The sequence below is a fragment of the Monodon monoceros genome, unplaced genomic scaffold (assembly GCF_005190385.1).
Source record: "Monodon monoceros isolate NGI ecotype Baffin Bay Population unplaced genomic scaffold, NGI_Narwhal_1 Super_Scaffold_18, whole genome shotgun sequence".
NCBI lineage: Eukaryota > Metazoa > Chordata > Mammalia > Artiodactyla > Monodontidae > Monodon > Monodon monoceros.
This window is the reverse complement of record NW_021703774.1, coordinates 113772999-113800388: the sequence shown is the minus strand read 5'-3', so window position 1 is coordinate 113800388 and position 27390 is coordinate 113772999. Positions and strand designations below refer to the sequence as shown.

Below are 27390 nucleotides of genomic sequence, written 5' to 3'. Positions count from 1 at the left end.
TCATTTTCATATGAGAATACAAAAGCCCAAAGAGGAGAAATATCAAAGCGGACAGATTCCCAACAAAAACCAAACCAGAAAATCATATGTAGAAGAAAAAAGCTGCAAAGAAACAAAACAAAATGTATTTTTGGCAGTTACATCTGGGGAGTGAGACCATGGGAGATTTTTCTTCTTTTCACTTTTTCAAGTTGTCTAAATATTCAATAAGGAGCATATATTTCTTGTACAGTCAAGAAAAATTATTTTATATAAAAGAAGGGAGGTGGCGCCAACCCTGGTGGCTCAGTGGTTGACAGTCCGCCTGCCGATGCAGGGGACACGGGTTCGTGCCCTGGTCCGGGAGGATCCTGCATGCCGCGGAGCAGCTGGGCCCGTGAGCCATGGCCGCTGAGCTTTGCGCGTCCGGAGCCTGTGCTCCGCGGCGGAAGAGGCCACAGCAGTGAGAGGCCCGCGTACCGCAAAGAAAAAAAAAATTAAAAAAAATAAAAGAAGGGAAAAAATAGAGAGGAGAAGTTGGATCATAAATTGCCTATTATAGTTATTTAATGTGTGCCTAAGATCATAGTGTGAAGGGTCTACAAAACAGGGGAAAAGGTGGCTTGATAAGTTTAAGAATTTGGAAGAGGATGAGTACTCTAGAAGAATGAAGTCCAAGAATTCAGAGACCCAAACAAGCAGAGCCTGATGAAGCACCTATTAGAAGGCTCCAGTCTGTAAGTTTGTTGAGTTGTGTCTGGTATAGACCCTGGAGATCTCCGGGTGAAGAAACAGAGGACAGGGTTTTTAGTGGTATTTACTTGTGAGCAGTTTGGAAATCTTGTCTCTGTCCCTGTTGCGATGAGATGGGGTTGGGATGCTATGAGCTGTAGGAGCATCATGGGGTGTAAATGTTTAGGAATCACCATCATGGTGCCTGTGATTTCCTCTCCCCCAAGACCTGAACCTTCCTTGTCATCTGTCTACGTAAGAGCTAGAGTCATGGAAACCAGTTTCAGCGTCTTGTCTTAATTAGACATTTCACATGTCTCGCTATGGCTGTGATGGTATTAGCTGAATGAATCGCAGAATCACAAACCATTACAGTTGTCAGAACAGAGATAAAATCATGTCTCCCAAAAGTCTCTAAGCTAATAACTGGTGGGGCCTGATAGATTTGACAGGTTTAACAAATAAAAATATGAGACACAATTAAATTTGGATTTTAGATAAGCAGTGACAGTGTTTAGTATAAGTATGTTTCATGCAATATCTACTGGACAGCCCGTATTTCAGCGGGCAACCCTAGGGGTCCATGATGAAAACCCATCTCCCGGTGACCATTCTGATTGGCTGAAGACTGTACAGTGCTTTTCTGCACAGCAAGTTGGTCTGATTTCCAGAATGACCTTACATATGAGAGGCTATAGAGCTTAGTGGTTACCAAGGTACAGTTGACCCTTGGGCATAGTTTTTTCATCTGTATAATAGAGTTACAAAGAGCACCTACTTCACATAGTTGTAAGCATTAAATGAATTATTACAAATAAAACATATAGATAGATACTTGTTAGGGTCAAATATCAAGCCAAAAGCACTGTGAACCAGATACCTTTATCTGAATGGTCTGCAGTGACCTCTCGAACTTGTCCCTGACCCACTCTGTTGGTATAAAATCGTCCATAGTCCCCCTCCCGTTACCTCCAGCTCGATGCTGAGAAAACAAAAAGTTCCCTCATCTGCAACAGAAAGGATAGCCTTGCTTTTGATAAGGCAATATGGATTCTCATTAACCATTATAGCCATATATAACCAAAGTATTCACTCATGATAGAATCTTTATCTCAGAAAGAATCATTATCTCAGAATTATTACATTGTAAGTATTAAAAGAAAGATCAACACTACAGACTCCCTGCAGTGACCACTGGGGCATTCGCAGCAAATGGCCTTCCTTAGATTATCTAGTCTAGAAGTTCAAATCAAGCCAACCATCAGAATCACCTGAGGAAATTTTTTTTAAGATCTTTTTTTATTTTGAAAATATTTCAAATATTCAGCAAAGCTGAAAGAATTTTATAGTGAACACTCGTAAACCCACTGCCTAGATTCTGCCATTAACATTTACAATAACTGTTTTATCACGTATCTTTCCCTCTATCCACCCCTTTATCCATCCATCAATACATCTTTTTTTCCTTACATATTTCAAAGTCAATTGCCAATATCTGTATACTTTCCCTGGGGAACTTTCTAAAACTATAAATTCCAAGGCCTCAACCCCAGAGGTTCAGAGATCTGCTGATTCAGCAACTTTTCAACCTCCCCAGGTGACTCTGATGCACAGTCAAGTTTGGGAACGTATCAGTCAGAAGAAGCTAAGTTACGCTGTAGTAAGAAGCATAGCTAAAACTCTCTGTGATGTAGAACAACAAAGATGTTTCTTCTTTTTCTTCTTCCTCCTCCACCTCCGCCTCGTCTTCTTTTTCTGGACTAATGCTACATGTTTGTCAACAGTTGACTGGGCTTCACTCAAGTAACCATTCTGATGGAGCCCCTACTATCCAAAATATTACTAGTTTCATGGCAAAGAGACACAGAAAACCATGCATTGGCCAAAAGAACCTCTGCCTAAATATGACACACATCCACCTCTGCCCCCAGTTCATTGGCCAAAGCAAGTCACTTGGGGACTTTTAAGTTCAAAAGGTGGGGATGAGTAATATTTCCTCGGGGAGAAGCACTATTGAAGAGAAGCTGGAATATTTAGGAAATGTAATATAAAATAGCACAGGAAAACACTAATTTAATCCAGACTCTGATTTACAGACAAGGAAGCTATAGCATCTGAGGAGGCAGAGTGACTCTCCCAAGATCTTTCGGCTAGTTCAAACCAGGAATGGTCTAGAACCAAGGTCTCCTAACTCCCAATGTTAGGAGGCTACCTCCCTGAAGCTCCCAGATCATTCACCATCCATTCATTCAGTCATTTATTCATTGATTGATCTGATAACTATTGCGTGCCTACTATACACCACGTACCAATAAATAAGGCACAGTCCCTGCTATCAAGAAGTTCCCAGTCCCGTGTGAAATTCTTCCACATAACCTTCAGCTGACCCTATCACTGGCATTCTTCATCCTATTCAGCAAATAACCTGAAGCAGCAGTGCATTTCAGAACGAATAGAGATACAGTCTTTGAGGATAAAGATCTATTTTTCGTAACTGTTTCTGGTCAGAGAGAGCCAATTCCCAGCAACCCTGCTGAAACTCTGCATGGTGACACAGCTCATCCAAGATACAGGATATTTAAAGTGACTCAAGGGCCCACAGTGCTTGAGGATCATTCCTAGGGCACAGTCGTTTCATGATGTGATGGCAGAATAGCTTTTCTCTTATAGGAATCATTCAGTTACAAAAACCTGAACCCGATCTTGAAGCCCATTTTCATTCAGACAGAAAGAAATATTTCAAGAGGTAGAAATCTGATAGATTTTTAAACAACACTGAGGACTATCTAAAAATAGGCTAGTTTGATTTACAGAAGATTTGATACCTTCACAGGCTGTGACTGTGAAGGCTGTCTTTAAAGATGTTAAAATAGTACCACAATATAAAATAATGTATCTAATCTTTGTAAAAGCACAGAATGTTAGAGCTGGGAGGACTTCTAGGCAGCACTAACACAAGCTGCCTCATTTTACAGACAATAAACATGATGCTTATTGAGTATTTCACCGTGCCAGCTACCGTTCCAAGCAATTTATGTGCATTATCACATTTTGTCCTCACAACCAATAGGCATTTTGATCATCTCTATTTTGTAATTGAAGAGGTTGAAGCTCAGAGAGGATAAGTGACTCCATTAAAGTCATCTCACCAGATAAAGGTCTGGGGTGTGAACCTAGAACTCGATTCCTTTGGTCCAGGGTTCCTTTAATGGGAAAAGGAATATAGTTGTCACTCTTGTGGGGCCATAAGCCTCCTAGACATTGACTCTATTCAACAATTGCCTGTGATACTTCACAGGGTTCTGTGGGGAGACCAATATAAATAAAGCAGTTTCTACTCTCTGTGAGTTTCTGCCTGGCAAAGGAAGGGAGAGAAAATGGGCAAATTATGTGTCTGGAAATCAAGGGAAAAGAGAATTTTAAGATGTTTATCAGTGGTGTTAAATGCTACTAAAGAGTCAAAGACAGTAAAGACTAGAAGAAGGTCATTGAATAAGATGACAATTATGCAATCACTGTCGAACTTTAAAGATCAATTTCAGAGAGTGATGAGGGTAGGAGGTAGCTTGCAAGAGGCTAAGGAGTCAATAAAAGAGGAGGAAATGGAAATGGGCAGTTTCAGGCTACTGGAAAAAAGCGAAAGAATGTAAAGATAGCTAGAGGATACAGACAACGGTGGAAATATTTTCATTTGGATGGGGAAGAGCTAAGCATGTTGTTTACAGAAGAGATGGTGCCAACAGAGAGGAATGAATTTAATGTGGACTAGAAAGAGAGGATCAAGTTTTTGGAGCAGGCAGGAAGAAAGGATCCATTCACCATTAAAGTATTTACTATTTCAGTCACTATTATAATGTAGACAACTTATAAACACAGTAGACAACTGTATTTGAGGCACTATGTTGGGCACTGTGGTAAGCAAAGCATACTCATACCCTGTAAAGTCTAATACGGAAGACAGACTTAAAGTAAACTACAGATGATAGATAGATAGATAGATAGGATAGGTGATAGAGACAGTAGATGGGTAGATGATAGGTAGATATAGATGATGGTTAGATATAGATGATAGATAATTGATAGATATGATAGATGGTAAGAGATAGGTGAAAGATATAGACAATGGATATATAGATAATAGATGATAGATAGATAGATAGATTGATAGACAGACAGATAGATAGTAATTATATTCTGTGAAAAATGCTATGGAGGAAAACGCTGAGGTGCTATGAGAGCCAAAGCAGAGAAGTTAGCCTTAGGCTGACTAGTTGTATAGCATCTTCCAAATGAGAGAAAGGAGAGATGGAGGACAAAGGATGAAGATACACATATTTTGAAAATGTTGAGCAAAGAAGATAATCTTCACCTTCTTAGTGAATAATAGGAAGATGTAAATGCCCGTTAAAAGTGAGAGGAATAAGAGTATGTTTGAGGATTCACGGACAATGGGGAAATATATTAGAATCCACCCTTGGACATCGAATTTGGTATCAGCAAAAGAAGATTATCTGCCAAGAAGCATTAAAAGCTATTATGAAGTTAGATAGAAACCCAGTTGGCTCCGTTTTCTGACCTTCGTATGGAATTCTTAGCTACCCAGAGTAGATGCAAATCAAGTAAATGGTGGGTTGGGCAGAGAGCAGGCTGGTGGTTCTCATCACAGGCACAATAGAATTCAAAGGGTGCAAAGGATTCAGAGTTACTTGAAAGGGCCTGGTGTCCAGCTGGTCAGGGAGGTGAGTGGAGCCCGAAGGGAATGGACCTACTCGATGAGGTCACAGTGAGAACAGAGAACAAGTTGAGAAGAAGTGAGGTCAAGAGAAAAGAGCCAGGGAGAAGAAGAAGACGCGAGCAGGGTGGGAGGACAGACCCAAGTAATGATGAACTCTCAAGTTCATCCAGATCAAAGGTGAGCCAAAAGTGGGTTAGTGATGAAGGTTATTGGTGCTAAAGAGGTTTAGAGAACACTGAGGCTGGGGTGGGATGAGAATTAAGGCCTGCAAAGCTTTGTTGATGACATTAGAACCTGTAGAATGCAGTCCCCTCTGTGTTGCCTTAGAGAAAATAAACTTTATGAGTTTTCCAAACCAGATACATATTTTTGTAAATGTACAGTCAAATATGTATGTGTGTGTGTGTGTGTGTGTGTGTGTGTGTGTGTGTGAACACACACACTAATATATATCTTAATTACCTGCAAGTGGTCTGGACGTCTCGGAGTGATGGCTAGTCCCCATACTTGTTGCTGGATTATGTTTTTTTGTTTGTTTTTTTTGCGGTACGCGGGCCTCTCACTGTTGTGGCCTCTCCCGTTGCGGAGCACAGGCTCCGGACGCGCAGGCTCAGCGGCCATGGCTCACGGGCCCAGCTGCTCCATGGCATGTGGGATCTTCCCAGACTGAGGCACGAACCCGTGTCCCCTGCATCGGCAGGCGGACACTCAACCACTGCACCACCAGGGAAGCCCTGGATTATGTTTGATTCCAACCTTGATATGCTGGATGACACCCTGCAGATGTAACTCAGGAAGAGCTAATGGGATGAGTAACCTTCTCTCGTTTTAAGTAGCATTTATCAAGCACCAACTTTTTTTGGCAGAGAGATGTGACAAGGGAGATTTGGGACAAAGGGACAGATTTCAGAAACTTTTCGAATGTAGACTCAACTTTTCAAAGTAGCTTATTGACTGGTCAGGAATGGAAGATGAGGAGGAAGGAGAGCAAAGGTAGAATGAGGCAGAGAGTTGGTTCTTATTTCTCCCCATTTTACAGATGAGGAAACTAAGACTCAGAGAAGTTAAGACTCAACCCAGAACCACCGGACTAGTAAGTGGTAGAGCCAGGGGTTATTACTCGACCCATCTGTCCTGTGCCCTTCCCAGTACGCCATGCTCCCTGTCCCACAGTTCTCTGCAAGACCTTTTCACGTTCCAAGTCACTTTGCTGAAGATACCAAGCTCAGCCTTCTGCTCTTCTTTTCCACACTTCCCCGGTGTTAGCAAAGGTAATCATACGTGCTTTCCCCTGTCTGAGCGAGGAGTCCCGCCCAGCGCCCCTGCAGTGGTGTTGACAGGCCTGGCTTGTAGCCCCCTCACACTGCTGTGATGCTGGGCTCACCTGTCGGCTTCGCCTTAGAGGGTGAGTTCTCTGTTGGAAGACAGGGCCTCTGAATCTTTTGATTCCCAGCTCTTAGCACAGTGTCTGACCCCAGTAGCTGCCCAACAGATGTTTGTCAAATGAAGAGCAGTATTAATAGGCCTCATGCTTAGTTCCAGGTTGCATCCTACAGTTAACAAGATACAATAAAATGTCAACCAAGGACACTAGAGCCTGCTCTACACCATTACTATTCAAAACACTGTTAAGTGTAATAGAAACTTACCTCCGTGCATTTGTTTGTATTTGGGATCCAGCTAATTATCAATCTGACATCAGTATTTACTTGGGCTTTCTTTCTGAGCGCAGAATGTGCTCTAACACACCAGCTTTGCCGTTTTGTTATTTTCGCCCTGAGGCCAGGCACCCTGCAAAGTCACACAGGAGGCAGGTCTTCTCCTGCAGAGCCTAGCTAATGAATCCAGGAGCTGTCCCCTGAGAGGACTGCCCCAGAAGATAAAAAGCACGCTGGAAAATGTGGCTCAGGCGGGCATGCTCAGGTGATGCACCTTGTTTCACTTCCACCTCAGAGAACACCAGGTACCAAGGAGAATGCGCGAGGGAGAATCCAGCCATGGACCCTGGGCTCCCAAATCTCCTGCAGGCTCTTCTTCCCCTTCCTTCGGTGCAGCGTTAAGGGAAGAGATGCACTGAGCTGGACGTTCACAGTATCTACACTTCTCACAATATAGCGCCTTTGGCCTCACATGGAAAAAAATTTTAATCACGTTGGTTGAGAATAAAGAATTTTCACTTTTTTTTTTTTTTGAAGGTTGACAGACCCTTTCAAAATGGAACCTCCTACCCCAGGCTGTCTGTGAATCACAGCACGCAGTATTGTGTATAGGTTTGTTCAGGGCTTGAGCCTTGAGTAGTGATACAGGAAGAATCAGTGAGATGACAGTAAATGTGACAGCTACTCATCTCTGTCAGCAGTCTCGTCACCAGGGAACACAGCCCACTTGTTCAGATATGTGGCACCTCGAAAGAGTTTTTCCCATGTAACAAATTATCCCAGAAGGATATCAAGGCTCCATTGCTTTTCATTTAAAAGTCATAAGTGAAGGCCTCAAAGAAATGTCAGAGACAGTGTATGAAAATTCATACATCTCCTAGCAGTTTTTGTGCCTTCACGGCAGTGATAATAATCACTTTGTTCTCGGGTTTGGAGCCGTGGGAAGAATCAAACCATTGTGTAGATTACTTAAAATTCCGCTGTGCCTGCACCGTTTGCCCAAGAATGTTAAGGATTTGCAGCTGTCGCTCCCTCGAAAGGTTTCTAACTGGGGCAGTGGCTGCCGTTTCACACACAGCTGCGGTTAATTTGAGCTGAAGATTTTTAATTGCCTTTGTGTTGAAATTTATTAAATAACATTTTAGAGGAGCGAAAACTGTAATAGTCATATTAGTAGGTTGCTGAAGGAAGAAAATAATTGGAACGCAGCATTTTTGCCCTGTAAGCCAAGTCTGAAAATATCTCTCCCATGTGACTGGTTTCCAGCCATCCCAGCAAAAGAGTTTCTAGGTAAATCCGGCCGCTGCAGGAGCCTAGCCCTTTGTTCCCCTTACTCCTTTATCTGGAAGCCCTTCTCCCCTGAGTGGCCTTCGCTTGTTTCCACTCTCCATTTCCATTATCTCAGGAGACAGGAGTCACAGTGCTTGGAGCAAACGTAGCATCAGCCGGCAATCGGCTGCTCCTGCTAGATGGTCTGCATTGTTTTTGCAAGCCTTTGTAATTGCTGTTTTCCTACTACATCTAGGCCATCCATGACAATACTGTGAGGGGTCTGAACCCACCCCATTTGGCTGAGAGCAGCTGTACGGATGAGCAGAAGTCAGAAAACGTGGACCTTTCCTGGATTTCCTGCCAAGGCACAGGAGAGGGAGTGAGAGGCCCTTCTACTGATGAGGGACCACAAATAATGCCCCTCAAGAGGGGTCTTGCCAATTGTTCTGAGAAAGGAGTTTTGAATATGAAGAAAGGCCAGCCAGGAAAATTGCAGAACAAGTCTTAAATCCTCATTGCTATGCTAAAAACCTCAGCTGTGTTTTACATTTCAGTTCAATATTTCCTTTTAACAGGGAATCCTCTAGGCATTAAGAAGCACCTACAGTGTACAGGTGCTGTGCTATAGGCACTGTGAGGCAGAAAGTCGAGTGGGAGACATAGAACAAGCATAAGACAAGGCCAAGGGCACCCAAGCCCTGGTTACATCACTCACTCCAAGGGAGGTGAGGGGGGCAAGCTGATGCCAGAAGGGGACAGCACTGGGTCTGGGCCTAAGGGATAAAGAGGACCTTGATAGTTAGAGGGGGAAGCAAAAGCCTTTCAGGCTGAGGACCCGAGAATAGCAAAAGCACATTGGAAAAGCATATCTTGATGTCTGTGGTTCCATTTATATAATTTTCTCAGAATGACATAGTTATAGACAGATTTAGTGGTTGCCAGAGGTTAAGGATGGAGGGGTTGTGTGTAGGAGAGAAGTAGGTGTGGCTATAAAAGGAAAACATGAGGGATTCTTGTGGTGATGGAAATGTTCTATATCTTCATGGCATCAATGGTAATATTCTGGTTGTGATATTGTGCTGTGGTTTTGCAAGATGTCACCACAAGGGAAAATTGGTAAAGGATACATGGGATCTCTCTATATTATTCTTACGAATGTGAATCTGCAATTATCTCAAAGTAAAGTTTTTTTTAAGAAGTATGTCTTGAGGAAGGGACAGTCTACAGTTGGACATAACAATGTTCGGTGAGGATAAGAAATGAAGAAAAATGTTGGAGAGGTTGGATGGAACTAGATTCTAGAAGCTAGAAATGCCACTCTAAGGAGTTGGGATTTCATTCTGTGAGGAATGGCAAGCCACTGAATGCTCTGAGCTGGGCGGTGACATGCTTTTCAGGCACATCACCCTGCTAGCAGGTCTGCTGGACCTCAAAGCCTCACCCATTGCCCAACGCAGAGGCAGGATGGCTGCTGTACACCGAGAGCATAAGGACCTGAACCATGGAGGTGAATCTGGGCGCAGCAGCCACGAGAGGTGGGAACACCTCTGAGAGCCAGAGTCCAGGCTTCGAATCCTAGACTGCTACTTACTTGCTCTTGCCACCTAAGGCAGCTAACTTCTCAGTGCCTCCGCTTCCCCATCTGTAAAATGGGAATAATACCAGTGTCTGCCTCTCTTAAGATCATTTAAAATTAATATACACAAAATGCTTAGAGCAGTGACCAGTACAGTAAGCACTTGGCAAAGGTTAGCTATTATTATTTTCAAGATGTAAAAGCTTACAACTTAGCAACTAGTTGAACTTAGGGAGGGGCAAGGAAAGAGTCAAGATGTAATGTTCATCAAAGGACTATGGGAGATCATCAGTAATAATAGCTAGAAAACAACAGAAAAATTCATATTGAGGGACATTCTATAAAATGACTATTTATAATCTTCAAAAAGTGTCAGGGAAACACAGAGGAACCATTCCTTCGGGAAGAAGGACCAAAAGGACATGACAACCAAAGGCAGCACGTGATTCTGAACTTGATGCATCGGCTTCAGAGGACATTATTGAGATGACTGGGACAACTCCACTGAAATGTGAATGGGGTCTGAAGATGGAGTTATTTAGGAGGATGTGTTTGGTTCCTTGTCCGGAGGAAATGGCATTAAAATGTTCTGTAGCCATGAGGCATCAGGTTGGCTGCTGATTCTCAAATGTTTCAGAAAGTTCTTTGTATTCATAACTCTTCTGTAGGTCTGTGTTTGAAAATGAAAACAAATTTTTTATTGAAATATAGTTGATTTACAATGTTGTGCTAGCTTCAGGTGTACAGCACAGTGATTCAGTTATATATTTATCTTCTCTTTTTCAGATTCTTTTCTCTTATAGGTTATTATAAAATATTGAGTATAGTTCCTTGTGCTATACAGTAGGTCCTTGTGGGTTATCTATTTTATATATAGTAGTGTGTATATGCTAATCCCCAACTCCTAATTTATCCCCCTCCTCTTGCCATTTTGGTAACCATAAATTTGAAAACAATTTATTTTAAAAGTAATGGCTAGCAGGCTTCCCTGGTGGCGCAGTGGTTGAGAGTCCGCCTGCCGATGCAGGGGACACAGGTTCGTGCCCCGGTCCGGGAAGATCCCACATGTTGCGGAGCGGCTAGGCCCGTGAGCCATGGCCGCTGAGCCTGCGTGTCCGGAGCCTGTGCTCCGCAAGGGGAGAGGCCACAACAGTGAGAGGCCCGCGTACCGCAAAAAAAAAAAAAAAAAGTAATGGCTAGCATTTGTTGAACATTCACAGTGTATCAGGCAATGTGGCCCGTGCTTTGCTTATGAGCGGATTCAGTGCCCCAGGAAACTTCTCTGACATGCATGTCTACTATATTGGGATTGTGGACCCCTACTCTGCCCCCTGTAACAGCTGGAACTCCTCCCCACTACACCACCTATAGTGACTGCTGTGTTTTGTCTACAATACCATCTGCCGTCCATGGACAGTAAGCTTGTTGAGGGCAAGGTCTGTGTCCCATTCTCTACTGTATCCACAGCTCTGGACATGCTCCCAGTAAATCATCACTGTTCAGTCCATGCTGGTGGATGAAGCACTGAGGCCTGCTCACCATGGAGACTATAGCCCAAAATGAGGCACCGGATTTGGGATGGATGTCTGATACACGACTTCTTTTCTAGGTGGCCCAGGCTCTGGCAAAGGCACACAGTGTGAAAAGCTGGTGGAAAAATACGGATTTACACATCTCTCGACTGGCAAGCTCCTGCGGAATGAGCTGTCATCAGAATCTGAAAGAAGCAAATTGATCAGAAACATCATGGAACGTGGAGAGCTCGTGCCCTCAGTAAGCAACAGCTGCCTTCTCTGGCTGGGGAGAGATTTGGGAGTGTTGCAATTAATCTAAGCTTCTGAAACAAAGAAACCCAAAAAGGACAATAGCTGTATTTCATTTCTTTCTTATGTAACAGTCCAGAGGTAGGCAGGAGGTCAGCAGCAGAGACGCATCTGCCAGACCAAGTTGTTCAGTCCCAGGTTCCTTCTGTCTTGTTGCTCTGCCAGCCCCTTGAATGTTACCTTGTTTCATATTTTCTTCTAATATGGCTCCCCGCTTTAGAGTTAAAATCTTCAAAGCAGAAGTGAGCTTGGTGCAGCAGAACTTAGAATTAGAACCCACTGGAAAATAAAAAACAATATTTTGGTCTAGTTCTGAGAGGTATAATGACATTAACTTGAAATTTGGTATCTTCCCTGTGTGGCTGAAGTAAAGAATATCCCTTTTGGGCTTCCCTGGTGGTGCAGTGGTTGAGAGTCCACCTGCCGATGCAGGGGACACGGGTTCGTGCCTCGGTCCGGGAAGATCCAACATGCCGCGGAGCGGCTGGGCCCGTGAGCCATGACCACTGAGCCTGCGCGTCTGGAGCCTGTGCTCCGCAACGGGAGAGGCCACAACAGTGAGAGGCCCGTGTACCGCAAAAAATATATATATATCCCTTTTATTTATCTTTTTTTGTTTGTTTTCAAGTCACTGTCCATCTATGAGAAGTTAGATGCCACTGGTATCAAAAAACATTCATCCCTTCCAGACTAGGTCCCACACTAGGCTCTGTAGTCAGGGCTCCTACAATGCAGCCCCTATTAGCTAACAGAGATTTATGCTTCCTCTTCAACCAGCTACAGTCTGTTTCCCACCTGGAAGCCAGAATGGTCCTCATGAAAGGAAACAGACCATTGCAGATGACTCTTAGTGGGTCTCCTTCTGCCCACTCTTTTCCCCATACAGTTTACTCTTTTCACAGCAGCCAGAGTGATTTCTTGAAAACGTTTATCCCCTTCCCCAGAAGCTTCCAACAGCTCCTCACCACACTTAGAATGAAATCCAGAGTCCTTCCCGTGGCTCTGGACTCCAGCTTGCTCTCTGACGCTGTTTCCCCACCACTCTCACGTTTACTCTCAGCCAACCAGTCACTTCCTCATTGTTCCTCCCACAGGCCAGGCTGTTCCTGCCTCAGGGCCTTTGCACTTGCTCTTTCCTTAGCCAGAGCCCTCTTCCTTCATATATGCATATAGTTTGCTCCTTTACTTCATCCAGATCTCTACTTAAATATCACAATTTATCAAAGAGACCCTTGCTGAGCACCTCATCTAAAATAGCGCCTGTAACATTCTGCTTCTTCTGTCCTGCTTTAGTTTTGCTCCTAGTAGTTCTCTCTAGCTGATTATTTCTATATATTTACTTGTTCATCTATTATCTGTCTTTTTCACTAGAATGTAAGCTTCATGCAGATTTAATTCATTATTATCTAGGGATAGTTTCTGACCGCCCTTATGATAGCTGCATTCCCCCAGTCCCTGCCAAAAGTCAGAGGGTGACTGGGACCCAGAGAACACAAGGAATTCCCCCCAGTTTGGGCAGCTGGTGGCATTTTCCTACATCCATTCCTAAGCTTCCATGTATCCCTCCTTCCTTATTTTCCATAAGCGCAAGTTAAAGCAAATTTTTTAACAAAGTGATATTGCTAGAAAGTGCTACTTCATATCTACTGAAAGTCTCCTCAAGTCAGTGTGTGTCAAATTTTATAAAATAGTTACTGGAACAAATCAACAGTGAAGCACATTTTATACTGTGTTTTGTCTAGTTTTAAACTGGCATTAGGCCTAATTCAAGGAGTGCTACTGTATGAAATATAGCACTATATTTCACCTAATCTAAGATGTCATTATTTTTAGACACCTCAGTAAAATATAACCAATAAAAATATACCGGTAAGAAAAAAACACTATTAAACTATGACCCAGTACTGACTGTAAGGTACCTACCGGTTCCATAAACATTAAAATGGGGGGAGGGTGAGATTTGGAGTTGATGAAATACAGTATAGTGCTGCCTGCTGTTAATCTTTTTTAAACTAATTTTTATTGGAGTATAGTTGCTTTACAGTGTTGTGTTAATTTCTACTGTACAGTAAAGTGAATCAGCTATACGTATACATACATCCCCTCTTTTTTAGATTTCCTTCCCACTTAGGTCACCACAGAGTGTTGAGTAGAGTTCCCTGTGCTATACAGTGGGTTCTCATTAGTTATCTATTTTATACATATTAGTGTATATATGTCAATCCCAGTCTCCCAATTCATCCCACTCCCGTCCCCTTCCCTCCTTGGTATCCGTAAGTTTGTTCTCAACATCTTACTGTTATCTCTTTCCCTCCCGTGATGGGATGGCTCGGGAGAACTGTGCTGACTCCAGTGTTGTTCTGTGGAAGAGCTTGGGTCCTGACTGCTCTCCCTCTGCTCCAGGGCATCATTCTGGAGCTCCTGAAGGAGGCCATGGTGGCCAACCTCAGAAACACCAAGGGTTTCCTGATTGATGGCTATCCTCAGGAAGTGAAGCAAGGGGAAGAGTTCGGACGTAGGGTGAGTGTTGTTATGGGAATCATAGCAGAAGAAAAGTAGGGGACATCACCTAGGCTGGGGGATAAATTCGAAGTCTATGCCTTCCTCAATTACATTAAATAAAACTTTCTATTACAAATGGCAGAAACTCAGCATGCATGCCAAAAAAAGGGTGGAGGGTGGGAACGCTGGTGGTGGATTTATGGGTTCAAGTAACTACAACTTCCAAGAGCAGTTCACACTTGGTTGGATCCATGTATTCAAATTTGTTCATCAGTGATCTGACGTTCTCCATCTCTTGGATATTCTTTCTTTGCGTCGGCCTCATTTTCTTCCTGTTACAGGCTTATATTCTACCATCTAAGTGATCTCACAGAAAAGTGTTTCTATTCTCCAGCAAAACACCCAGGATTTTGTTTCATTATCCTGGATTATCAGGTCCTGGGCTCATCACTGAACCAATCACTGTGGATATCCAGGAATATCCTGGTCCAGCCTGGAGGACCAGGGCAAGGATGGGAAGAAAGGAGGGAGAATGGGCACCACACCTGAACCATGAAAAGAAAGGGAAAGGAATTACCCAAAGAAAAATAGGATGCCCTTAGAAGAAGGCAAGAAGAAAGGTTGCTGGACAGGCAGAATCAGATATATGTACCCCTATGACCATCCCAGAATCAGATATATGTCCCAGCCTCTTCACTAGGAGGCCACTCACAGGGGAACAGCAGGAAGTAAAAAATATTGTTCCTATCATTTATTGAGCCTACTCTGGGCTAAGTCCTGGGCTACACACTTTACACACATTATCTCTAATTTTACAAAGTCCAAGGAAGAGGGAAACAATTGTCCCCATTTATTAAACAAAGATTCCAGAGCCTACAAGAATTAATATTTATATAGAGATCTCTTTAGACTAGTTTTAAAAGCATTTTTATATATGTTATTTCATTTGATATATTTTTAATAACCTTTTAGATAGAGAGAGGAGGTATTTTCTTCATGGTAAAGGTGATGACTTAAGCCCAGAGAGGTTACATGACTTGCCCACAGCCCCACAGCTAGTAAGTGCCAACTCACTGGTAAGTGACAACTACTGGTAGGACTAAGATTTGGGGGGGCCCATTTCCATCCATCTCTAACACTGCAACGTTGATTAGGGGTAATGGTACTTGTGTGTTCCCTGGGAGTTAGTTTGACCTCCTTCTGAGTCTCTGTTTTAATTAATTTCCTTAGATGGTATCTAAATACTCAAAGGACAATTGCTCACCTTCCCTTGCATTTCCTATTTGCAACCAGAGTCAGAGAAGAAATTCCCTGGCCCAGCTGCCAAGGGTGGGCCCTAACCCCCGGGACTGACTTTCTGAATCTCAACTCAGGAGCCTTTATCAACAAGATGGGGATGGGCAGGGAGAAATGGATTTGTGTGGCAGCACCTGGGACTGTGGCAGTTCCAGGTAGTTCCTGATGGGCACTCATGTACCAGAAATCTAAACAGCCTTCTCCCACCAAACAAACCACTTTAGGAGCTCAGACTTTTACATAATCAACCACTTTTTTACAAAATGGAATTGGGAGGGTTGTTCTAGTTTTTTAAAAAATGATGGTAATATTTTATCGTGTTCTGTATATTTACAGAACATAAAATTTACCATCTTAACCGATTTTAAGTGTACACTTCAGTCATGTTAAATGTATTCGTATAGTTTTGCAACCAATCTCCAGAACTCTTTTCAACTTGCAAAACTGAAACTCTACACTTATTAAACTCCCCATTTACCTGTCCCCCGCCCCCTGACAACCGCTGTTCCACTTTCTGTCATTATGAATTGACTACTCTACGTACCTCACATAAGTGGAATCAGACAGATTTGTCCTTTTGTCACTAGCTTATTTCATTTAGCATAATGTCCTCAAGGTTCATTCATGTTGTAGCATATGTTAAAATTTCCTTCCTTGTTAAAGATGAATAATATTTTGTTTATCCATTCATTCATTGATGGCCACTTGGGTTACTTCAACTTTTTGCCTATTGTAAATAATGGTGCTATGAATGTACATGTACAGATTGCTCTTCAAGACCCTGCTTTCAACTCTTTTGGGTATATACACAGAAGTGAAATTGCTAGATCATATGGTAATTCTATTTTTAATTTTTTGAGGAATCAATACATATGCATACATACTGCCAGCCATAGTGGCTGCACCATTTTACATTCCCACCAGCAGTGCATAATGGTTTCAGTTTCTCTACATCCTCACCAACACTTATTGTCTGTTTTTTTGATAGTAACCATCCTAATGGGTGTGAAGTGGTATCTCATTGTGATTTGGGTTTGCATTTCCCTAATGATTAATGACGTTGAGCATCTTTTCATGTGCTTGTTGGCCATTTGTATGTCTTTTTTGGAGAAATGTCTGTTCAAGTCTTTTGCCCATTTTTTAACCAGGTTATTTGGTTTTTGTTGTTGAATTGTAGGAGTCTGGGGTATGTTCTGGATTTTAACCCCCTATCAGATATATGATTTGCTAATATTTTCTCCCATTACATAGGTTGCCTTTTTACTCTGTTGATTGTGTCCTTTGAGTCACAGAAGTTTTTAATTTTGATATAATCCAATTTATCTATTTTTGCTTTTGTTTCCTGTGCTTTTGGTATCATGTCCAAGAAATTATTATCAAATCCAGTGTCATGAAGTTTTTTCCCCTGTTTTCTCTTAAGAGTTTTGCAGTTTTCACTCTTACATTTAGGTCTTTAATCCATTTTGACCTAATTTTTGTAAGCAGTGTAATGTAAGGGTCCAACTCTATTCTTTGCATGGAGATCACCAGTTGTCCCAACACCACTGATTGAAAAGACTGTTTTTTCCCCATTGAGTGGTCTTGGACACTTTTCAAAAATCATTTGACTGTGTATCCGAGAGTTCATTTTTGGGTTCTATATTATATTCCATTGGTCTAAGTTACTGACTTTATGCCAGTACCACACTGTTTTGATTGCTGTAGCTTTGTAATAGTTTTTAAATCAGGAAGTAAGAGCCCTCCAACTTTGTTCTTTTTCAAGGTTGCTTTGGCTATTCAGGGTCCCTTGAGATTCCACATTAATTTTAGGGTGGATGTTTCTATTTCTGCAACAACAACAACAAAATGTCATTGGAACTTTGATAGGGATTGCATTAAATCTGTAGATCACTTTTGTAGTACTGACATCTTAACAATATTAAGTATTCCGCGGATTGTCTTACATTTTTGTTTATTTTGATCTTCCAGCCAGTGTCCAGGTTGTAAATAAGGTTCCTGGGGATACTCTTGAACTGAGGAACAAGGGCATCTTTCCTGCACCACCTCTGAATTAGGGCCTCTGCAAGGCCGAGGGTGAGGGGAGATCCAGAGAAGAGGAAGGGGTGGTCAGGGCCCTTTAGGGGCTCCCTGCTTATTAGAAATTGGCAGTTGTGTGAACACGCCATTAAAATACAAGAGGGCAAAACCTTAAAAAAAAAGAAAAACACACACACACACAAGGGAGATGAGCGCTCACTGCTGCCAGTCAGCAATGTTGATTGAGGTTCAGGCTTCAAGGTGGCAGCCCCCCACCAGATTATCCCACACCTGACCTTGCCCGTGAACTTAAGGTCCGAGAGTCCTGGCAGGGTCTCTGGGACAGTCCGGAAAGGTCACAAACTTGCTTGGAAGTGCTGGGGAAAATATCCTTTTCAATGTCTTTTTTTTGAATTGTTCTCAGTGGTAGTAGAATATTCTTTGAAACCCCCAAATGGCCAAGTGTGATAAATAAGGTGTAGGGTAAAGATAAGCATCTTTTTTGTCAACTACTGTGTGCAAACAACCACAAAATTATGATCTTTGTTCTCCTTTGGGAACTTTTTAAACTGGGTCTGAAGGCAAATATCTGAACTTAGGCCTATGGGGTCCGAACTGTTTGCAGCAGTGACAGCACTATTGCGCTCATGTAGAGCCTCCCACGGTGACATCTTTAAAGCGCATCACTTATGCTGTCTGGAGTCAAAAAAGCTGGATGTTCACCTTGGTCATAGATTAGTGTGACCCTGGGCGTGTCACTCAACTTCAGATTCCTTCTCTGTAAAATAGAGAAAATAATGTAGCTGCCAAATCCTATTTAGAGGGTTTTGTGAGCATCAAATGATGTAACACACATAAATGTGTTTCCTAAGCTATAAAAGGTTATAAAATATTATCTACTTTAGGGTCACCCATTTTTCAATCACATTTCATTCAAGCCCATAAATTCCTGCTCCGTCATGCCTTTCTCCTTTGCTTATAACCCAGGATGGGTGAGTTCAGGACTCTAGATGGCCAACCAGTCTATCCCTGGCCTTTGGGTAAATATGAATTCAAATCATCCATACGATCTTCCTAAAGTAAAGCAAAACTTCCTTCCCCACTGTGGGTCCCATTCAGACAGGTTTTAGAAAGTGTCAGATAAGAGGCTTAACTAGAACTTTGGAGTGAGAAAGAGTCATCAACATGATGACTGGATAGTTTCAACCAATGCTAAAATTCATGACGCACTTCCAAAAACATGCAAGTGCCCCTTTCATTTATGAACCGGCGACCTTCAAGTGAGATGTCTACGAAGACAGTCTTTTGCATTCTGCTGGAAGGAGTTTGCAAAGATCAAGCGTGATCTTGATTTGTCCCTGGGTACAGCAATTTAGAAGATTCTAATATCAGTTTGGCTTGTGTGCAAGAGAACACATCCAGCCCTCCAAAACAAGCACTGCTTTAAACCTGACCAGAACAACAAAGATGCTACAAACACGGAATGAGCCGCTGTTGATTCATTTATGCCCTGAAGGGACTCAATCATTTGTACAGCCCCATCCAAATTACAGGCAAGCATTTCATTTGAAATTTGGCAAAGACAAATACAGATGTATCATTTTCCCCAGATATTCAGAGTAAAAAGCCTGGCTGAGAGCACAGTGAGTGTTTTTTGTGTACCTGTCAGGCCTGCGACTCTGTTTGAAGCCCATTCAGGCCTACGGATGGTTTTCCAGCCCATAGATGCCTCACCAGCCCTTCTGTATCACAGAGACTGATGTGTGTCTGATGCTTGGGACCATCTATGGCTGAAAAAAATCCAGTTCAGTTAGTTAGGCTGATGTTTTTGCATACTATAGCTGATTGCTCTGAGAGGCAGGTCCTTTGAGGATCTGCTTGGCTACCATACACAACACCACTAAAGACCAGGTGCAAACTCATGTCCACAGCTTAGGGGTAAGTCTGTATGTGCTTTCTCTATTACCACCCTATCTTCTGTTCCCAAGCCTACTTTTCCCCCCATCGAATTAATGATCTGTGCCTTCAGTATCCAACATAGTGTGCTAAGGAAGGGAAGGTTGTCACTGTGTGTGTGTGTGTGTGTGTGTGTGTGTGTGTGTATGTGTGTGTGTGTATGTGTGTGTGTGTGTGAGAGAGAGAGAGAGAGAGAGAGAGAGAGATGGAATATGAAGGAGGAGTTGGGGTTTCTAACCACCATCCCCAGCTCCCACCCCATTTGTGAACCCCTGGTTATAGTCACTTCGTGGCACAGGCCTGTATTTAGAGCCTGGCTTTATAAGTCCAAGACAAGTCATTTGACTCTACATAGTTCAATTTCCTCTTCTATAAAATATAGGTGGAAAATAGCTACCTCCAGCCATTAAAAAAAAACAGAAAGAAAGAAAAGAAATCTTGTCATTTGCAACAACATAGATGGATTTAGAGGGTATTTTGCTAAGTGAACTGAGTCAGACAAAGAAAGACAAATACCTCATGATCTACTTATATGTGGAATCTAAAAAACCAACCAACCAAACAAAAACAAAAACAAACTCATAGATACAGAGAACCAACAGGTGGTTGCCAGAAGGGAGGGGGTGGGTAGTGGGCAAAATAAGTGAGGAGGATTGAGATGTACAAACCTCCAGTTGTATAGTAAATAAGTCACGGATATAACATACAGCATAGGGAATATGGTCAATAATATCGTAGTAACTTCGTATGTGGACAGATGGTAACTAGACTCATCACGGTGATCATTTCATAATGTATGCGAGTGTTAAAGCATTATGTAGTACACCTGAAAGGAACATAATATTGTGTGTCAACTATATTTCAGTTAAAAAAAGAAAAAATTGCTACCTCAGTGTTTGCTGGGAGGATTGGCTGAAATCCTTGAAATGTGCCTTATGTATGTATAAGCCTGCGTATGATGTTCAATACATTGTTATGGTTTTTTTCCAAAATTATGTGTATTTTTTCTGATTATAGAAGTAGGAATTATATAGATATGAGACAATACAGGAAAATGTAAAACAAAGACTAACCAACCACCCAGAGATAACACTCTGATGTCTGTTCTTCCGGCCTTGGTTCTACCTATCTTCGTGCAGTTAAAATCGTACAGGATACATAACTATCTGAATAATAGCTGTTATTTTTTGAGCACTTAAAGTGTGCCTGGAACTGAACTAGATGCTTTACCCGTGTCATCGTATTAACCTTTACAGTCCTATTCAGGATTGTATTAATTGTATTAATCTTTACAATCCTATTCAGTAGGTATTATTATAGATTATTTTCATCTCAAGGAGGGTGTGTGCTTAGCCTGACTCCCTGGTGTGAAATGGAAACGCTTTCCTGTGTGAACCCAACATTTCAGCAGCCAAGCTAAACACATGTTAACAGGAGTGAAATGCACGGGTTTGCTCTTGCCTTTTCCTCCCAGAAGCCTCTTAGCAGAAATTCTGCCCTTAGCCTGACTATGCAGATGAGTTTCCTGGATGTGTGGATAATGACAGTGTATCGCTCTGCCTGATTGCTCTGAACTGTCTCATAACACTGTTCATCTATAGAATCAGTGATTCTGTTTATAAGTGCATTCTAATCTTTGGAATGAACTCTTAGCAGAAAAAAAAAAAAAAAAGGTTATGAGTCTGGCCAAGGAACTTTCTAGTTGGTGTGTCCTAGTGGTTTGGAATTGTGGCAAGCCTTGGGACCACCTTGGGATTTTCCACTTGAGATTTTCCACTCTCTTCTTCCAACTTCCGGTTCATTGCAGAACTTTTGAGCTATGTAATGGCAGCACCAGGGCAGACGTTATGGTGGCGATGGGGTGGTATTATTATTATTAGGGTTGTGTGTTTAGCAATGCTGAAATGACCCCATCACCCCTCCTCTACTGAGGTTCCCCAAGCGGATAAAGCTCAGGAGTGAGAGCAAATGGGAAATAGGCCTGTGGCTCTGTTTTTAGCCAGGCCTTACCTCCCAGTGCAGTGAGGCTGGTAGACGCGCTGGAGTGTACGACTTAGGCTAAAAGCACGGGTGGGGCCTCTGACTCTTTCTAAATTCAAATCTGACCAACAGGGGCTTTTATGAAGTGCAAAGGGATGAAAATGAATCTTGCCAGGCCCACATTAAATAACATTATCTCACATTTATGCAGTGCTTGAAATGGGCCATGTATTAACTCATTTAATCCTCGGCAGCCGTCCTATGAGGCAGAAACTCTTGTCATCCTCATTTAAAATGAGGCAACTGAGGCACCCAGAGAGAACAAGAAAGCTGGTACTCTGAACCGTCGAAAGTTCCTGAATGGCAGGACCCTGCCCACTGGTAATATGGCCTAACCCGTGTCCTGACTTAATCAGAAGAAAACTAAAGTGGGGGGCAGAGGAGGGCAGGGAAAACGCCTCCTACTGCTCTACCTGCTGGAATTCTCCAGGCAAAGCCATCATCACAAGTCAGCTGACACCCTCATCCTGGTGGGCTGCTCTCAGCTGGAGTGACTGCTGATCCCAACTAGATCCCCAGAGGCAGCGAAAGCAAGTTTCCGCAAAATAAAATTAAATTGCCTCTGACACCGTCCACTTCTTTTCCTACTACCCCACCCTCCTCTCCTGGCTCCACTTGGCCCACCAGGCATCTGGCCTGAGTCCCATTCTGAAGGCTCTGGCACCCTCCACTAGGGTGAAGTCACCAGGCTTCGGAGTTACATGCAGCTGGCTCAGGACTGTCACTAGCTAGTCCTCAGTGATTTGGGGCAAGTTAACCTCTGTGGGCCTCCATTTGCTCCCCACAGGGGTTAGAGCGATGGCACAGTGCGCCCGTTGCTGAAATGTTCTTACATATCTCAATGCCCTCCCAAGGGCACTTGTGCTCTAATAAGGGTCCCCTGAATACCCAAAGGCCATGAAGAGCCCAGCACTGCAGTGGCAGAATTCCAGGGAGCCAGCAGGGGAGTGCTGGGGACATGGAGTTGTCTCCAAGTCTCTGTGACTCATCCAGACAAGGACAGAGTTCTCTGTTCTCCCCTCCACGGGATGTTAGAGCAGGGGTCCCCAGCCCCCAGGACACAGACTGGTATGGGTCCTCAACCTCTTATGAACCGGGCCACGCAGCAGGAGGTGAGTGGCGGGTGAGCGAGCGAAGCTTCATCTGCCTCTCCCCATCGCCCCCCATGGCTCCCCATCACCCCCCATGGCTCCCCGTCGCTCTTATTACCGCCTAAACCATCCCCCCACCCCTCCGCCCCATGTGTCCGTGGAAAAATTGTCTTCCACGAATGCATCCCTGGTGCCAAAAAGGTTGGGGACCGCTGTGTTAGAGGCTAACCGTGGTCCAGGGAAAAAAGGCAGAGCTACTCCAAGGGACTTTCTAAAGAAATATATCAAAGCGTTTTGAAAAATGATTGAATGGTATTTCACTCAAACATTTCAAAAACGTTTAGGTGTTAAAAGCATCAGTGGAAGAAATGACCTCTGAAGCCATGAAAGGACATGGAAGAAACTTAAATGCATATTGCTAAGTGAAAGAAGCCAGCCTGAAAAGGCTACACACTGGATGAGTTCAACACTATGATATTCTGGGAAAGGCAATTCTATAGAAACAGTAAAAAAAAAAAAATGATCAGTAGTTGCCAGGGTTAGGGAAGAGAGAGAGGGAGGAATGGATAGGAAGAGCACAGGAGATTTTCAGAGGGGTGAAAGTATTACGTATTATGCTATAATGGTGGACCATGACATGATGCAACTGTCAAAACCCATAGAATGTCCAACACAAAGGATGAACTTTAATGTCAACTATGGACTTCAGTGAATGCTTCAGTATTGTTTCACTAATTGTAACAAATGTACCACCCTAAAGACATCATAGGGGAAACCAGGGGAGGGGAATTATATGGTAACTTTCTGTACTATCTGCTCAATTTTCCCATAAACCTAAAACTTAAAATCTATTAATTGAAATAAAAAAAAAGAATCAGTGGTACAGGCCACTTCCAAATGGAATGGCTGCTTGACAGCTTTTTATGTAGGAAGGGAGTGCTGACTCCAGGAGAAATAGGTTAGGTCAAACCCCAATCTTGGCAGAAGAGCAGCTTCTCAAGGTATTATTTTGTGAAGAATCACCTGGGGATCTTCTTAAAATCCAGAGTCAGCAGGTCGAGGATGGTGCCTGAGCATCTGCATTTCTAACAAGCTCCCAGATGAAGCCTGTGCGGCTGGTTCACAGCCCACACTTTGAGAATCAAGGTGGAAGCTCCCTCTCTGTCCTGCACTTATTTCGGTTCATTTACTGCCAGCTTCTGCTCAGACACACATTATCTCTGTTTGTACCTGAATGAGTCCCTGAATTGTCATCCGTGTCCTCACAAGTGCCCTGAAAACCGCCACAGTAAGAAAAATCGCCTAGTCTCCAAACGCAACCCTGGCCGGAAACTGCTCCAGGAGCCAAACTCTGTAACTGAGCCCTAGGCTGCCTCCCAAGCTCGCCCTCTGCTGGTGGACAAGGGTCATTGTCTTCTAAACTTTCACCCAGCTTTCTTACTGCTCAAATGCTCATTGTTTTTTCCTTCCAATTAATAAAGACAGAAGAGTTAGATGACATGTTCCAGAGGTTTATTTCACTCTTCTAGATTTTGGAGAATTTTTCCACTCTGTTTCTTAAAGTACATCCTTCAGAGGGGGTAGATAAATCATTGAACAGCACTTACTGACAACTTAATGGCTCTGCGTGTTGTCTTAAAGTCCTCCCCTACCCTGACTTTGTTCCCATCCCTCCCAGGTGCTTTGCATAGTGGGGCGGTAAACTTTCGTTTACATTGCAAGATCAGAAGAGCGCAACAATTTCTTTTAATCCAGGGTTGAGATTGGTAGTGGAGGCAAGGTTGGTATCCTCCAGAGAGAGACATCAGAAGCAAAAGAACACTTTAAGGGAAGGATGGGGAGATAGGGAGAGACACACTACCGATCATACACTATCACTCATTCAGGAAAACATTTCTTTGTTACCTACTATATACAAGACGGGATCAGGAGCTGAGCATTCCTAACGCCTACACACAAAGAGATCATAGCCCAATACGGTACATAACATAGTGACTGATACCAAGTGTTTCCATATGCCAAGCAATCTACTTACATTACCTTATTTAATTGTATTTAATCCTCACAGCAATTCTGTGATCATCCTCACTGAACAAATGAGAAAGTTGGGGGTGCAGAGAAGTTGAGTGACACCTTTAGTTAATGATGAAGTCAGGTAAAGAAACAATTTGTTATTTTCTCTCATAGGGTTCTGGGGGTTGATGGGCTCAGCTGGCTGGTTCTCACTTGAGGTCCTTTATTCAGCTGCAGTCAGATAGTTGGTAAGACTGAGTAGACATGTCTGGAGCAGGAGCTGGGATGTCTACAACAGCCAAGTTCTGGTCAGGCATCTCTGTCCACATGGCCTCTCTGTGTGGCTAGCTTGGGCTTCCTCCCAGCCTAGCAGTCAGAGTCATTGGACATCTTAGATGGCAGTTGACCAGGCAGGAACTGCAAAACTTCTTATGATCTTGCTTCTAAAAGCATGTGGCTTTACAATAGCCAGGACATGGAAGCAACCTAAGTATCCATAGACAGATAAATGGATAAAGAAGATGTGGCACATATATACAATGGAATATTACTCAGCCATAAAAAGAAATGAAACTGAGTTATTTGTAGTGAGGTGGATGGACCTAGAGACTGTCATACAGAGTGAAGTAAGTCAGAAAGAGAAAAACAAATACTGTATGCTAACACATATATTTGGAATCTAAAAAAAAAAAACGGTCATGAAGAACCTAGGGGCAAGATGGGAATAAAGATGCAGACCTACTAGAGAATGGACTTGAGGACACAGGGAGGGGGAAGGGTAAGCTGGGACGAAGTGAGAGAGTGGCATGGACTTATATACACTACCAAACATAAAATAGATAGCTAGTGGGAAGCAGCCACATAGCACAGGGAGATCAGCTTGGTGCTTTGTGACCACCTAGAGGGGTGGGAGAGGGAGGGTGGGAGGGAGATGCAAGAGGGAGGAGATATGGGGATATATGTATATGTATAGCTGATTCACTCTTGTTATACAGCAGAAACTAACACATCATTGTAAAGCAATTATACTACAATAAAGGTGTTAAAAATTAATAAATAAATAATAAAAGCATGTGGCATCATTTCCACCATGTTCTGTTGGTCAGTTACAGTTCAGCTCAGATTCAAGGAGGTAGAGGAATGGGCTCTATGTCTCAATGGGGGGAAGAGCTTAAAGTACACGGAGGTAATCAATCAATGAAGACCATCTTGGAGACAAGTCACCACACCAGGATTTGACCCTCAGCAGCCTGACTCGAACCTTTGTGTGCTCAACCATCATGCTCTACTGACCACCACATAGTACAGACACAGCCACATTATGCTCCTGGTGGCTCATGTAAGATATAGTGGTGGACAAAGAAAGAGGTGATTAGCTTGTCTCAGTAGGTCAGGCAGGGCTCCCAGCAGGAAACACCACACACACACACACACACACACACACACCCCTCCCCTTAGTGTGGAGGACAGATTGTGACTGCATTGGGTAGCATTCTATACAATCCCTGCATTACATGAGGTGACCTAAAAGCTGAGGACAAGAGACAGCTCTGAGGCAGCCTGTGGAAAGCCGCTGATGTGGAAATAAGGAGCCGTGATGTCCTGTCCCAACTCTGCCACAATGTAGGTCTGGGACCCTGAGAGGAAGCAGAAGTAAAGAACTAGGGATCCCAGGTCTTTCCAGAACCTCGCTGAATGGAATTTCTGAGCATGTTGTGCCCCCTCCCCATCCCCAGATTGGAGACCCTCGCTTGGTGATCTGTATGGACTGCTCGGCAGACACCATGACCAACCGCCTTCTCCAGAGGAGCGGGGGCAGCCCGCACGCGGACGACAGAACCGCTATCACCAAGCGCCTTGAGACCTACTACCGGGCCTCCATCCCCATGGTCGCCTACTATGAGACGAAAACACAGCTACATAAGGTGAGTCACCTCACAGCCCCCCAAAATGAACCAGCCACCCACTTTTTATTCAAAAAAAGAGAAAAAAATAGGAAATTTCGGTTAAGGGATCTTGGAATTAGAACTGCATATAGCTGCACGATTTGGGCCAAAATATGGGTCCCTTACTCTCTTCACTTTTTTTTTTTTTTTTTTTTCGGTACGCGGGCCTCTCACTGTCGTGGCCTCTCCCGTTGTGGAGCACAGGCTCTGGACGCGCAGGCTCAGTGGCCATGGCTCACGGGCCCAGCCGCTCCGTGGCATGTGGGATCTTCCCGCACCGGGGCACGAACCCGTGTCCTCTGCATCGGCAGGCGGACTCCCAACCACTGCGCCACCAGGGAAGCCCTCTCTTCACTTTTGTATATCATCATATGGACCATGAAAAGCTGGCTATACAATGTTCATAGATGCCATTATGGTTGCTGGAAACTGGTCCTATTTCCAAGAAAGAGGGAGAGAGGGAAGGAGGGAGGGATGGGGGGAGGGAGGGAGGGGGAGGGGAGGGGGAGGGGAGAGGGAGGGAGGGAGGCATGGATGAGGCATAAGTTCTGCCTCCCAGACCTCAGCTGCACAGGAGGATCCAGAAGGTCTCGTCTAGATCTAAAATTCAACAACTTTGCCTTTCTAGATTTTTGCCTAGTTCATAATTGGCCCTTGGCTGCCCCAGTTTCTTGCAATGACAAGTGTTATTGGGAGAAGCAGCATATGGGGCCAGGAGAGCAGATGAGGTGAAACGATGAGGAAATGGGTGGTGT

At 43.5% G+C, this 27390-nt stretch overlaps 1 protein-coding gene across 2 annotated transcripts in view; it reads left to right on the top strand.

Annotated features, from left to right (window-relative positions):
• Positions 1 to 27390, top strand: part of AK5 (adenylate kinase 5) — a 241189-nt gene that overhangs the window by 193428 nt on the left and 20371 nt on the right. For both annotated transcript variants that reach the window (XM_029229922.1, XM_029229921.1), the window contains exons 11-13: positions 11562 to 11725; positions 14179 to 14295; positions 26426 to 26614. In XM_029229922.1, coding sequence (XP_029085755.1) covers positions 11562 to 11725; positions 14179 to 14295; positions 26426 to 26614 — 470 coding nt within the window. The remainder of the gene's footprint in view (positions 1 to 11561; positions 11726 to 14178; positions 14296 to 26425; positions 26615 to 27390) is intronic.